The sequence below is a fragment of the Danio rerio genome, chromosome 2, assembly GCF_049306965.1.
Source record: "Danio rerio strain Tuebingen ecotype United States chromosome 2, GRCz12tu, whole genome shotgun sequence".
NCBI lineage: Eukaryota > Metazoa > Chordata > Actinopteri > Cypriniformes > Danionidae > Danio > Danio rerio.
Window position 1 is genome coordinate 1,120,753 of NC_133177.1, and position 14,248 is coordinate 1,135,000.

General features: G+C 41.7%; 1 protein-coding gene across 2 annotated transcripts in view; it reads right to left on the reverse strand.

Annotated features, from left to right (window-relative positions):
* si:ch211-241e1.3 overlaps nucleotides 1-14,248 on the reverse strand; it is a 41,081-nt gene that overhangs the window by 22,205 nt on the left and 4,628 nt on the right. For both annotated transcript variants that reach the window (XR_012389947.1, XM_690939.10), the window contains exons 7-14: nucleotides 12,703-12,854; nucleotides 10,319-10,429; nucleotides 8,175-8,286; nucleotides 6,921-7,088; nucleotides 6,010-6,203; nucleotides 4,613-4,729; nucleotides 3,468-3,622; nucleotides 1,083-1,224 (exon numbers count right to left, since the gene is read on the reverse strand). Coding sequence is in view for 1 of the 2 variants with exons in the window: in XM_690939.10 (XP_696031.7) it covers nucleotides 1,083-1,224; nucleotides 3,468-3,622; nucleotides 4,613-4,729; nucleotides 6,010-6,203; nucleotides 6,921-7,088; nucleotides 8,175-8,286; nucleotides 10,319-10,429; nucleotides 12,703-12,854 (1,151 nt within the window). In the remaining variant the exon portion in view is untranslated. The remainder of the gene's footprint in view (nucleotides 1-1,082; nucleotides 1,225-3,467; nucleotides 3,623-4,612; nucleotides 4,730-6,009; nucleotides 6,204-6,920; nucleotides 7,089-8,174; nucleotides 8,287-10,318; nucleotides 10,430-12,702; nucleotides 12,855-14,248) is intronic.

The following is a 14,248-nucleotide window of genomic DNA, read 5'->3' on the forward strand; positions in this document are numbered from 1 at the left end:
GTACCAATGTAATACCAAAAGGTTTTATATAAAGGTATATAAATACTGAGTCGCGCCAGCTCCGGGCCGCAGCGCACATTACTCTCGGGCCGATTCCAGCGCGGATGCGGCAGCGTCGGCTCGCTTACGGCCGCCGCATCTGGCCCGATTGATTCAGGCCGGAATCGGGCAGTGAGTCCACAAGCATCCGGAGTCCGGCAGCCGGAGCCGGGCTGAGTGGTAACGTTAAGTCTCCGGCAGGCGAGAATCTAGCCGGAACTGGCCCCAGTGTATTTTGCTATCTGGGAAAACTCGCTCTCTCTCTCTCTTTCATTCGCGCGCGCGCGCACTAACACACACACACACAAGCACCAAGCACACACACAGGCAAAGCTCTCTCGCTCTCTCTCTCTCTCTCTCTCTCTCATTCACATAGCAATATCCGTGATATTGCTAGACAGCCCGCTCCCGTCCCAAATTAAACCCGTTACCGACCGCTCCCGAGATTTATTCAGAAATGCAGACCTCTATTGGGGGGTCCAATCACTCTACCGAAATATTACAGTGACAGTACCCCCACCCTGAGTATCTGGGCATGATCATAGGATGCCCGATCAACCTGCCTACCTGTTCACAGTTCATCTGCTTACTTCCCTTCATCCCACTGCTCCCTAACCATCCCTACAATCAAGTCTAGCTAAAGTGTGGCGTGGTGGTGAAATTACAGTCAATGCTTTTTGCTATTGCATGCCTTTTCTTAAACTGGAGCGCATTAAGCTCTCTCTGCCACTGCAGTTTTTCTGGAAAACAAGCAAAGTATCATGACAATGCGGTGAGCAAAATAATCTCAAGTCAAAAGGAAATATCCGATTATTTCTCTTCCCCTCATTGGCAGATTATTTTGCTTGTTTTAAGGAGAAACACCCTTCATTTTGACGCATTATTTCCGAAAACAAGACAATATTTTCTGCTCGTCTAGAAAATGCTTCTTCATTTAAGAATATTCAGATATTTGGACTAGAAACGAGACCAAAAATGTCAAAGCAAAGCATTTTTGCAGCGTAAAACACTGATGTTTATCAGAACTAATGACGATTTCCTACATTGAGCGCTTTGTCTGCCGCCTCTTTGGCCTTCTTCGCAGCCTCCTCTGCAGCGTTGACTGCATCTGTGATGTTTTTATATGCCTCGATGCCAGAAAGAGCGTCCTGAACACCCGAACGTCCGCTCACATTCTGCACAGCACTGCACACGAGAAGAAAACAGCACCTCCGTTCATATCAACATAGCAGTTTCACATGGAAGAAGAACATAGGATACAGCAAATGCATCATTCTCCAATATTATCTGGATGCAGCCTTGATGATGCAAGCTGAGACTGCATATCTCAGTCAGCGGGAGGGGTATCGGGTTAGGCGAGCGCATTAAAAAGCATTGCATGCAGCTCAGATTGCACCGCAGCAGGTCTGCATCCAGACCTCTCTCTCATTTACAGAAAACTGAATGCATTGTTGATTTAAAATAATGCAAAATGCTTTAATGTGATAGGGAACATTTGATTCTGTCGCTAATTGTTGTTTATTTACTTATTGTTAAACTTTTGAAAGCACTAAGAGTTGACATTTTCCATTAATGTGTGCTTTAGCTCCGGATGATGAGTTAAGAACGCGCTAATCACAAGCTATAACCGCAACATGAATTCATGTGTCACTTGTTAGTTCATGTTTGTTAATTAATGTATTAATTTACACTTTAGTTTTAGCTAAATGTAACTAACATAAACAGTTCATGTATATTTATGTCATGACTTTACTTGGAGGGGCACAAATTTACATAATAGTACATCATTATTCATGCACTGATATTAGAAAGTGTTACTAGACCACTGTATTATAGAGTGATACCAGCCTGATCTCACGAGGAAACGTAAGTATTTTACGTTAAATCAGTTAAGTGGCAAATTCGTATGAAAATGTACTGATTTTAAAAAGGAGGAGTGGCACCTAACCCCAACACTAACCTCAACCGTCATTGGGTGATAAGCAAATCGTACTAAATTGTTCGAATTAGATTGTACGAATTCATACGAATTAAATCAAAAAGTTACGAATTGCCGTGAGATTGCGTTGGTTATACAGTATGCTGTAAATTCAGTTTACTTACTATATACATTAGTGCTGGGCCATTATCGGTGTTAACGAGAGACTCTCCTAGTAGCAAAGAATTCTGGCCCAGATTTGGCATAAAGCTGGCACAGCAGGCATTCATCCGGCACTGGCATACAGCATGTGGGCCAAACATGGCCCGGGTTTGGCAGAGGTGGCACCATTTTTAAGGCGGCACACAAGATTTGGGCCAGATGAAAAACGTAGTATTTGGCCCAGATTTACAAATTTGATAAGTGGGCCATGTGAGTTTGGCCAGTCTTGACCCACATTTAAAATACACTAAAATCATTTTTGAGTAACGAAAAAAAATTCTACCAATCAGGTCACTTTGAGAAAAAGCGTGCCCATAGTGTGCCTAAAGCGCATCACTCCATGCGTTTATCAATTTCATTGCAATCATGACACACCAACCTATCTGGCCCAGTTCAGGCCCAGCTATGAGTTATCAACCTGGCTGAGACTTGGCCCAGATATGGTCTGTGTTTGGCCCTTGTCTGGAAGCCAGATTTGGTCCAGTCATGTACCGTAATTCACTGCGGCATGTGGGCCAAGCAAAACCTGATTGTGTGGGCCAGAGCTGGGCCAGAGAAATTTTGCTATGTGGGTCTTATCGGGTTGGGAGCTGGGTCTGTTCTACACAAGCTATGATAACTTTCACCTTGATATTTTAGCGCGGATGTATACCTGGCTGAATTGCACTGTAGGCGGCGAGAACGAGTCTTCGAACCTGTGTGTATTCCAACTGTGAAATGACCACATCAAACGTGACGTGCTAACATTGATAGCACTAGAGTGAATCTGACTAATGTTAGCTCCACATCTGACTATCAGACTGTGCATCGCTAGCGTAACATTTCTAAACATAATAGATTTAATTTGATTTCTTTTCTCTTCGCCATGAGGACAGCACATAATATTAGACTAGATATTCTTCAAGACACTAGTATTCAGCTTAAAAGACATTAAAAGGCTTCACTAGGGTAATCAGGGTAAAGTTAAGGTAATTAGGCAAGTCATTGTATAACAGTGGTTTGTTCTGGAGACAATCCAACACTAATATTGCTGAAGGGGCCAATAATATTGAGCTTAAAATGGCTTTAAAACTATTAAAAACAGATTTTATTCTAGCCGAAATTAAACAAATTAGACGTTCTCCAGAAGAACAAATATTAGAGGAAACACTGTGAACAATTCCTGAATCTGCTCAACATCATTTGGGAAATATTGGAGAAAGAAACCCACAGGAGAGCGAACAATTCTGACTGGTTTGTGAAGCTCCTGTGATGGACATGTTGTCAGAAAACTAATGAAATCACTTACTCTTGGAGCTCTTTGGCCAGTTTGTACATGTTTTCCGCGTGCTCTTCCGCCTGCTGGACGAGTTTCTCTTTGGCTGCTGCTTGTGAGACGGTCTGGAGTTTCTTCTTCAGGTCAGTCTTTGCTCCGTTCAGTTGTGCTGCAAGCTGTTCATACTCCTGCAGGAAACACAGATGATTTCATTCATTCACTTTCCTTCGGCTTAGTCTCCTATTTATCAGCGGTCACCACAGAGGAATGAACCGCCAACTATTCCAGCATATATTTTACACTGTCCAGCTGCAACCCAGTATTGGGAAACACCCATACACACTCATTTACACACAGACACTACGGTCAATTTAGTTGATCAATTCCCCTATAGCGCATGTGTTTGGACTGTGGGGGAAACCGGAGCACCTGGAGGAAACCAACATGTGGAGAACATGCAAACTCCACACAGAAATGCCAACTGGCATAGCCAGGACTCGAACCAGTGACCTTCTTGCTGTGAGGCAACACTGCTAACCACTCAGCCACTGTGCAGCCCTCATTATCAAACTAAAAGGATTGACTCACATCTTGTTATTGCAGGATGTTTGATAGCCTTATATTGGAACAATATAGAAAGTCCATCTATTGACCACCGGCTGAAACAAACATGGCGCACTACATAGCATTGGAAAGAATACAGTACAACTTAAAGAGCAGCCATCAAATTTGGAATATGTATATACATTAGTTCTTAGGAAATGCCTGACAACATGTTGTACCTGTATAACCAGCCTGATCTCAAGAGGAAATGTAGGTATTTTGTCAGTTTAGTGGCTAATTCTTACGAATTTGTACTAGTTAAGTCGTACGAAAATGTAACATTTTTAAAAGGAGGCGTGGCACCCAACCCCGCCCCCAACCCCAACCGTCATTGGGTGATATGAGCAAATCGTATTTAATTGTACGAATTAGATCGTATGAATTCATACAAATTAGCCACTAAATCAAAAAGTTACGAATTGCTGTGAGATTGCGTTGGCATAACTGTATAACCGGACTGTATTTATGGACGCTTTGAGGGAGTTAAAATGTTTTTAAAATGTGCCTTTTTTACAATAAAGCAATGTATAAAAATAAATAAATGAATCAGCGCTAAACACAAAATAAAAGTTTACCGTTTTGCCATCGTTGAACATTTTCAGCAGGTCCTGCGTGTCTTTCAGCTGGTCCGTGGCGAGAACAATCTGATCCCGAACAACGTCTCGCTCACGCTGCAAATCGTTCACTCGTTTCTTTGAAGGCAATTAAAAAGAACATGAATGTGCGATCTCTTTTTGACAGAGAGTATTTTGAGGACTGTTAAGTTTGAGATGAGCAGTGTTGGGGAAAGCTACTTTAGAAAGTAATGCATTACAATATTGAGTTACTCCCCAATAATGTAACTAGTTGCGTTACTTAGTTACTTTTTATGGGTTGAGTTGTGCTACATGTTGTTTCGTTACGTTGTGTTACATTTCGCTATGTTATGTTACGTTATGTTATGTTGCGCTACGTTATGTTGCATTACATTACATTGCATTAAATTGCATTATGGTGCATCACATTGCATCGCGTTACGTTACATTGTGTTATGTTACTTTGCGTTACGGCGTGTTGCATTGCAGTGCGTTACATTAAATTACATTGCCCTAAATTGCATTACATTGGGTTATGTTACATTAAGTTATGTTATGTTACCTTGAGTTACGTTATGTTGCATTACGATGCATTATGTTGCGTTTCGTTACATTATGTTACGTTACACTGTGTTGCATTGTTATGTTGTGCTTTGTTGCGTTGCATTACATTATGTTACATTACACTACATTACATTGCGTTATGTTGCATTGCGTTATGTTACGATGTCTGCGTTATGATACGTTATGTTGTGTTGCGTTGCATTATGTTGTGTTATGTTGCTTTACATTGCATTACATTATGTTACGTTGGGATCTATTGCGTTACATTATGTTGCATTGTGTTAAGTTGCGTTACATTATGTTACGTTGCATTGCATTGTGTTATGTTGTTGCGTTACATTATGTTGCGTTACGTTATGTTGTGTTATGCTATGTTGCGTTACATTGCATTGCGCTACTTTGCTTTATGTTGTGTTATGTTACTTTGTGTTGCGTTGAGTTAAGATGTGTTGGATTACGGTGTGTTACGTTGAATTACATTGCGCTGTTGCATTACATTGCGTTACATTACATTAAGTTAAGTTATGTTACTTTGAGTTACGTTATTTTGCATTACGATGCATTATGTTGCGATACGTTATGTTGTGTTACACTGTTACGTTGCGTTATTTTGTGCTTTGTTGCATTACATTGCACTGTTATGTTACATGGCGTTGTATTGCTTTACGTTATGTTGCGTTATGTAAAAATGGATTGATTAAACTAAAATGTAACTCCCATTAATTTTTTTAAAAAAGCAACCCAAGTATTAGTACTTTATTTCAAATGTAATGCATTACTTTACTCATCACTTAGAAAAGTCATATAATTACGTCAACACTGTAGATGTTTACCAGAATGTCTTTAAGGCCTTGAGCGTTGACGTCATTCAGATTTTTGGCTTTCTTCACCATGTTCTCAGCCTGTTTGAGCAGATCCTCCAGCTCTTTCAGCTTGGTTTCATAGTTGCTCAGTAGTCCATCAACACGCTTGGACGCCTCTTCATTCTGATCACATTGCTTCACGATGTTTTTGACATCCTCTAAAACTGCATTAAAAGACAAAAGTGATATCGGTGAGCAGCATCGGCAAGTGATATTGTCTTCATTCTACTCCAAATATCTAAAAATTCTTAAAGCAAAAAGCATTTTTTATTGTTTTAAGGAAAAACTCGCTTAATTTTGACTTATTATTTCTAAAAACAAAACTTGATTTAGGAATTGTAAGATTTTTGGAGTAGAAACACAGCAAAAAAAAACCTAAGGAAAGCTTTTTTTGAAGTGTGTGAATGACTAGATTTTTATTCATATACTTTAAAATGGAAAAAATATGACTATATTGTAATATATATCATTCTCAGGATATATTATGACATTGTGATATAAAATTGTCATATCGTCCGACCCTACCAGCAAACGATAATGACCTGTTTATTTTTAGTTTATGCTTTATTTTTGCATTACACCATTGTAACCAGCAGGTGTCCTCAGTGTGCGCTTATAGCACATCTGACCAGTGAATCCAGCTCGTGTAATCTAATCTCACAGTGAATTTAGCATTCGCAGTGTGTATAATGGAATAAAAACAACACAAAATTATTTATACATCATTTTTCTGTTTAGCTTAGTCTCTATTTCAGAGGTCGCCACAGTGGAATGAACCACCAACTATTCCAGCATATGCTTAATGCAGCGGATGTCTTTAGTGCTATCGTTATAGTTATCGTCTTTGATTTGATTGGCCTGTAAGATTTAGGCAGATTTACATTTGTTTGCTTCTGCTTGCTCTTTCTTGGCTGCGTCTTTCTGTGTGGTGAAGCTTCTCTTCTCCATGTCCTTCACCATGTTCTCCGACTTCTCCAGAAGTTTGGCTAAATCCGCAGATGGCAGAGATGATCCATCACTTTTCGCATCCATTAGCTGTTTCAGGAGCTCTGAAGAACAAAATGTAAATAGTCAATCTTGCAATAAAAAAAAAAAAAACGATTGCAAAATGATTGAGATTGTATTGACCAATGTTATGCTACTAAAACTCATCCAATCATTGCAAGTCATTTCAGAAATCACGGCAAAATATATTAAGCTTCCTCATGTCTCAATCAATAGCTATTATTTTTGGGAATTCATGGAAAGAGACGTACAGTTTTGTGAATTGTTTACTGATTTCTTATTTTTTAGCATGTTATGAAATCAGTAAGGGGGCAAATACTTTTTCACACTGCTGTATGTGCATCATACAAGCTTTAACGACAATGTCTGTGGGTCGCAATGTGAAGGGTAATGAAATGTGGTGTATTTGATTAATTAAATTTTAAATTGTAACCTTATACCTTAATTTAAATAACCCAACATGACTTTTTAAAGTAAACCATAGTGCTTGGAAACTGTGGCGAAACATTCAGATATGATCAATGTATCACGGTAGTGTTTTCAGGATCTGTTAGGACAGGCCTGATACACACCATTGGTTCAGTTTCCTTACCTGCAACAAAAGAAGACACACCTGTGGCGGTTTCTCACTCATTCATTCATTTTCCTTCAGCTTAGTCCCTTTATTTATCACTATCAACTGTTCCAGCATATGTTTAACACAGCGGATGTCCTTCCAGCTGCAACCCAGTACTGGGAAACACCCATACACACTCACATTCACATTCCTACACAAGTTAGCTTACTCAGTTCCCCTATAATGCATGTGTTTGGACTGTGGACCACGCCAACACGGGGGGAACTCCACACAGAAACACTAACTGACCCAGCCGGGACTCAAACTAGTGACCTTCCTGCTGAGAGGCGACAGTGCTAACCACTGAGCCACCGTGCCGCCCTGTGGTGGTTTCTCAATTCTGCTAACCCCATTTAAACTAATATTTATTTACTAAACTGCTGTATAATTAATGGTAAACTCTCCAAAACACATGCGTCCTCATTCACAACATATTATCACATTATCACACAGATTTCCTTTTAATATAGGCCAATTTCCTATCATAACCCCCCGAAAATCTTTCATTTGTCACCTCTTATTTTAGTAAGCAGGTTCTGTGTCTCTGTGTCCAGGTCTTTGGCTCTTTGGTGGCTGTTTTCAGCATTGGCCAGAGCTTTCTGAGAGTCTCCTGATCGCTTCCTGACCTGCACAAACAACGATCTGATGACTTCCAGTTGATGAAAAGAAATATATATAGATTTGAGAAAAAAATGGGTAACACTTTACAATAAGGTTCATTAGTTAATGCATTTACTAACATGAACTAATCATGAACAACACTTGTGCAGCATTTATTAATCATAATTGAACATTTACTAATGCATTATTAACATTCAAATCTTTGCTTGTTAACATTAGTTAATGCACCATGAGTTAACATGAACTAACAATGAACTACTGTACTTTCATTAACTAACGTTTGTTAACATGAATATATACAGTAGTGAATGTATTGTTCAATGTTTGTTCATGTTAGTAAATGCATTACTTAACATTAACTAACATTAACTAATGTTGTGCATCCCTGTGTGCGTAATAAGCAGTGTGTACGAGTGATTTGGACCTTCCTATCACTAACGTGCTCTTTTAATAATTAAAAAAGGCCACACTTCATTTTAATGTACAATTCACACTATTAAAAAACACCATCAACTAAGACTTTTAATTCAATAAACTACTAATTAGCTACCAAAACAACAACAACAACAACAACTGCTCCACTGACTTTAGAGCAGCTTTTAATTGGTCAATGGTGCGATCTATTTCAACAACGCACCACCTTTTCAGGCTGTTTATGGCTGTTTCACTTTACTCCAGGACGCAATAATGCCTCTCGGTAGGTCTATTGAAGACATTCATAAATATTCCTAGCAAAGCGGATAAATGTTGGAGACATACTTGTTACATAAATGCACTAAATCACACTTCAGCAGCGTTTTCAGAGCGCACAAGAAAACCTGCACTTGAGCAGCGTATATTCGAGGGTGTGCAAGAAGTTTTGTGCACAAACAGAGGAAATCGACGTGCAAGCAAAGAGATTCGCATGCTTGTGTAACATAAATGCGATCCGGACTTGTAATACTGCGCTCACAACATTTCTCATTGAAATTACACCACAGGTAGTTGGTAGATCTGTGTAAAAGGCTCAAGAGTCTGCCACCACAGGTGGAAAAAATCCTAGAGGAATCACTGAAATGTATAACCCGGGCACATTGTGGAAACTTAGCCCCGCAGACGTTTCTGCGGACCGCGATTTACGTCCCGGGAGGTACGTATTCGAGCGTTTTTTGTTTTCGCGGATCCGTGAGAGGCCGCTGTCCTCTTCCTCCTCCTCCTCCTTCCCTATACCCAAGCGATGGTTTGCAAAAGCCGTCCAGAAAGAAAAAAAAAAAAAAAGCAAAAGCCCTCGTCTTTGATTTCGACCGCGTTTTCGGATCCCGATGCATTCTCGCCCTTATTTTTCGGATTCTGTTTTTCATATTACCTGATTTCCGGAACCGCTGTTCCCCGGACTCGATCCCGGTCGACATTCCCGCGGCCGGCTCCTCCTCCTCTCCTCCTCCGGGGCCTCCACTCCGTCGACGCAACGCTGTGAGCTAAGCGGACAAACTGGTTGCATCGGGAAAGCCCTCCACTCGGAGGCGAGCCGTTGACTGGCAAGCGCGAAGAGGAGGAGCCGGAGCGGCGCCACACCGCCCCGCAGCGTTCGCTCGTAAAACTCAACTAAATCGCGGTCTCCAGAAACGTCCGCGAGGCTACGTTTCCAGAATGAGCTTGGGTTGGAAATGTATTTACAATTTAAACAACGTCGCACAAAATGTGAAAATGATACCTGCGCTGGGGTGAAACTTGCAAAAAACACTTGCATTTTGCCTGCTGCTAGATTGCACTGAGTGTATAAGGCTTATATAGTGTATATGACTTTTGCTGCTTGTTCAAACTACATATTTAATACTAGTTGAAACTCTTAAGTATTTTTGGCACAACTTAATTGTTTTATGTTCAATCCACTTACATTTGTAAAAAAACAAACAAAAACAAAACCAAGAGATTCAGTTAACTTATTTGATTTATGTTGGACCACATGAAGGAATTGTAGGGAATCCAGCATTTTTATCAGTGTGTGTTCAACATGAAATGTGCATCTGTGTTTATATTAGAGAGAATGTCTCATACCTCTTCCTTTAGACTGTCCATATCATCGGCCAGATTAATCACATCTTGTTCCAGTTGGACAATTTTAGGCATCTGACTGTTGACTGCGAAGCTGAATGTGTTCACCAGATTCTGAAGAGAAACAAAAACATGGACATAAAGACAAAAGCATGAAACCATTTAAACACGAATGTTTTTTTAGAAACAATAACAGCAATGACAACAACAAAACAACGAAAACTGGATAATCCTGTTGTCGGCACTCAAAAATAAAACTTTTGCTTCTTTCAAACTGCTGGTTTGAAAAGAATGAATGAATTAAGTGAGATATTGTTTACTTATTTTTTTTATATATGATTTATTTTAGGGGTGTCACGGTGGCGCAGTGGGAAGCACAATCGTCTCACAGCAAGAAGGTCACAGGTTCGAGTCCTGGCTGGGTCAGTTGGCATTTATGTGTGGAGTTTGCATGTTCTCACCGTGTTGGCGTGGGTTTCCTCCGGGTGCTCCGGTTTCCCTTACAGTCTAAACACATGTGGTACAGGTAAAATTGTTTGTAGTGTATGAGTGTGAGTGAGTGTGTGTGGATGTTTCCTAGAGATGGGTTGTGGCTGGATCGGCATCCACTGTGTAAAACATATGCTGGATAAGTTGGCGGTTCATTCCGCTGTGGCAACCCCGGATTAATAAACGAACTAAGCCAAAAAGAAAATGAATTAATTAAATTACGTTATAACTATTAGTGTGTGCATTTGCTTGTTGGTTTTATGTGTGTGTGCAGTTTGAAATCAGTGTAATTGCTTGACTTTTACTTCAGTGGTTGATGCACACTCAGACACAGTAAATGTTCAGTCTTACCTAAACGTTTAGCTGACTTGTGAAACTACCCACAGAATGTTCCAGACGCCACTAAACCACACCGATGCAGATTAGTGTTTATTAAATTATGAGTTCATGAGTCAGCAGGATGAAGATGATAACTAATATTATAGTCTGACACACCCAGCACAAAAGAAAAAGAACAGCTGTGAGTGTGTGAGTGTGTGTGTGTGTGTGTGTGTGTGTGTGTGTGTGGTTGACGGTGAAAGTGAACATGATCATACTTGTTGTACAGTACATGCGGTATTAACGTTTCAGCTTTTGATGTAAAGAATAGTGTTATACTGTACTTTAGGGAAAGGTAAAAGCAAATAGTACAGATAATAAAAAACCAAAGTCAAGGTAGCCTATGGTGGAGAGAGAGAGAGAGTTCAGACATACTGCAGGTAAAGAAAACACATGCGCTATAGGGGAATTGATCAACTAAATTGGCCGTACTGTATGAGTGTGTATGGGTGTTTCCCAGTACTGGGTTGCGGTTGGAAGAGCATCCGCTGTGTAAAACATATGCTGGAATAATTGGCGGTTCATTCTGCTGTGGAAAACCCTGCTGAATAAGGGACTAAGCCAAAGGAAAATGAATGAATGAATCTGGCAAGTCGTACAAATAAAATTAAATTAAATACTATTGTATACAGGGCTGGCGCGTCCATAGAGGCGACCTAGGCGGCCGCCTAGAGCGGCGGTATAGGGAGGGCGGTGTCCGCGACACCTCCCTTACCACCCGCGTCCTCTAATATATTCACGCATATACGACAGAATAGAGAGGGCGGCGTCAGCGACACCTCCATCAGCATCCGCGTGTCCTCAGTTATATCTGCGCATAGGGCGGCAAATAAAAGAGCGCAGTGTCCGCGACACCTCCCTTACCACCCGCGTCCTCTGATATATTCACGCATAGACGACAGAATAGAGAGGGCGGCGTCAGCGTCACCTCCATCAGCACCCGCGCGTCCTCAGTTATATCCGCGCATAGGGCGGCAAATAAAAGAGCGTAGTGTCCGCGACACCTCCCTCCCTCCCTCAGCACCCGCGCGTCCTCAGTTATATCCGCGCATAGTGCGCCGGAAAAGAGGTCCGCGACACCTCACTTCACTTTTCATAACCGGTCACTTTTGTTTTCACATTGGGGTCGAGGGCGCGTGATCGTCCTCTGCCTAGAGCGGCAGTTCAGCTTGCTCCGGCCCTGATTGGTTAAAGTCCCTGGCGGATGTTTGTTGCGCTCTCCCTTATTTGCAGTGTGTTTCTCTATTTGGCCCATGCTTGTTATCATACTATTTCATAACTGCAACAAGAGGCAAAGCAATCATAACCTGATGTTAATCTATCGATATGTGGCTCTTTTTGGATTCTCTGAAGCTACAGAAATTCAAAATGTAAAACAGAAAATACGTTGGGATCATTGTTTTTTGTTTACATCCCTCAAAATGGTCTATATCCTCATGCATTTCTGTATGCGTGTGTTTTCTTTACTTGACACTGAGTTTGAGCTCGCCCAGCCACCGTAGAACGCAGATTACGAATACCTTCGTGGCAGTGATGGCATCTTCCAGCTGCTTCAGAAGTGCTTTGGATGAAGGTCTGAGAGAGTCGAAATCAGCCTGACCTTTAATTCTTCTCAGCTCCATTTCAAGCTTTTCCAGATCGTTCAGCAGAGTCTGTGCACAGTTATCACACTCTGAAAAACAACACACGGCATTATATAATGATGTAGGACACGGCAACAAAGGAAAATAACTTAGAGGGCACCTATTTTACCCCTGTCAAGATTAAGACTTTTGTGTCTCCAGAATGCGTCTGTGAAGTTTCAGCTCAAACCCCCATCAGTTTATTTATTAGAGCTTTCAGAATGTTGGGATTTTTAGCTCTGAACAGTGTAGCTGCATTTGTGGCCTGTGCCTTTAATGCTAGTTCTCCCCACCCACCGTTCCCACGTGCCTCAATCTACGCCTCGGCTGTGTCAGATAAACCAACCCAAGCTCATTCTGGAAACGTAGCCCCGCGGACGTTTCTGGAGACCGCGATTTACGTGGCCGGAGGTACGTAAAGGCCGCGTTTGGTTTTTTTCAAGCGAATGCTGCGGGGCGGTGTGGCGCCGCTCCGCCCCTCCTTTTCGCGCTCGCCGACCGACGGCTCGCCTCCGAGTGGAGGGCTTTCCCGACGCAATCAGTTTGTCTGCTTAGCTCACAGCGTTGCCTCGGCGGAGCGGAGGCCCCGGACGAGGAGGAGCCAGCCGCGGTGGACCGGGATCAAGTCTGGGGAACAACAGGTTCCGGAAATCAGGTAAGACGAAAAACGAAATCCGAAAAATAAGGGCGAGAACGCGGCGGGATCCGAAAACGCAGTCGAAATCGAAGACCAGGGCTTTTGCTTTGTTTTTTTCCGATCGGGCGGCTTTTCGCAAGAGAACGGCGCGGGCGCAAACGCCGCGTGCTCCCGAGAGGCGCCCGAGACGCGAAAAAGCGTGCACAGCGGCCTCTCGCGGATCCGAGAAAACAAAAAAAGCTCGAATACGTACTTCCCGGGACGTAAATCGCGGTCAGCAGAAACGTCCGCGGGGCTACGTTTCCACAATGAGCCCGGGTTGAGATAAACAGCACAGTGACATGAAGGAAGCAGATCTCACGTAGCATTTGTGAGGAATACGACAGTAAGAACTTTCCCAATGATTATTTGATGTATTTGTTTTGGAGTTAGGTCAAGCCTTTCTGCAACGACGAGTCTCACACAATGTCAATACGAAGTTCACGCACACACACACAGTGCGCACATTTAACTTTGCAATGTTTTTGCATGCAAATGTGACCGGATACAGGTTAATCTCCACTGCTGTATGGATATCTGTTATGTTAATGTACAAAATAAACATGATTTAACGTCCACAAACCGGGACTGAAGCGTCTTCTTTTATAATTGTACTGACATGCAGCTGTGGTGATCAAGTAAAGATGGTAAAATCGCTGTAATTCAATACAAACATGCACTATTTTAAACATGCTAACCTTGTAAAATGCATTCTTGATCACACGTGATGATGATTGATGATCACAGATCTTTTAATCCCAGTTGCTT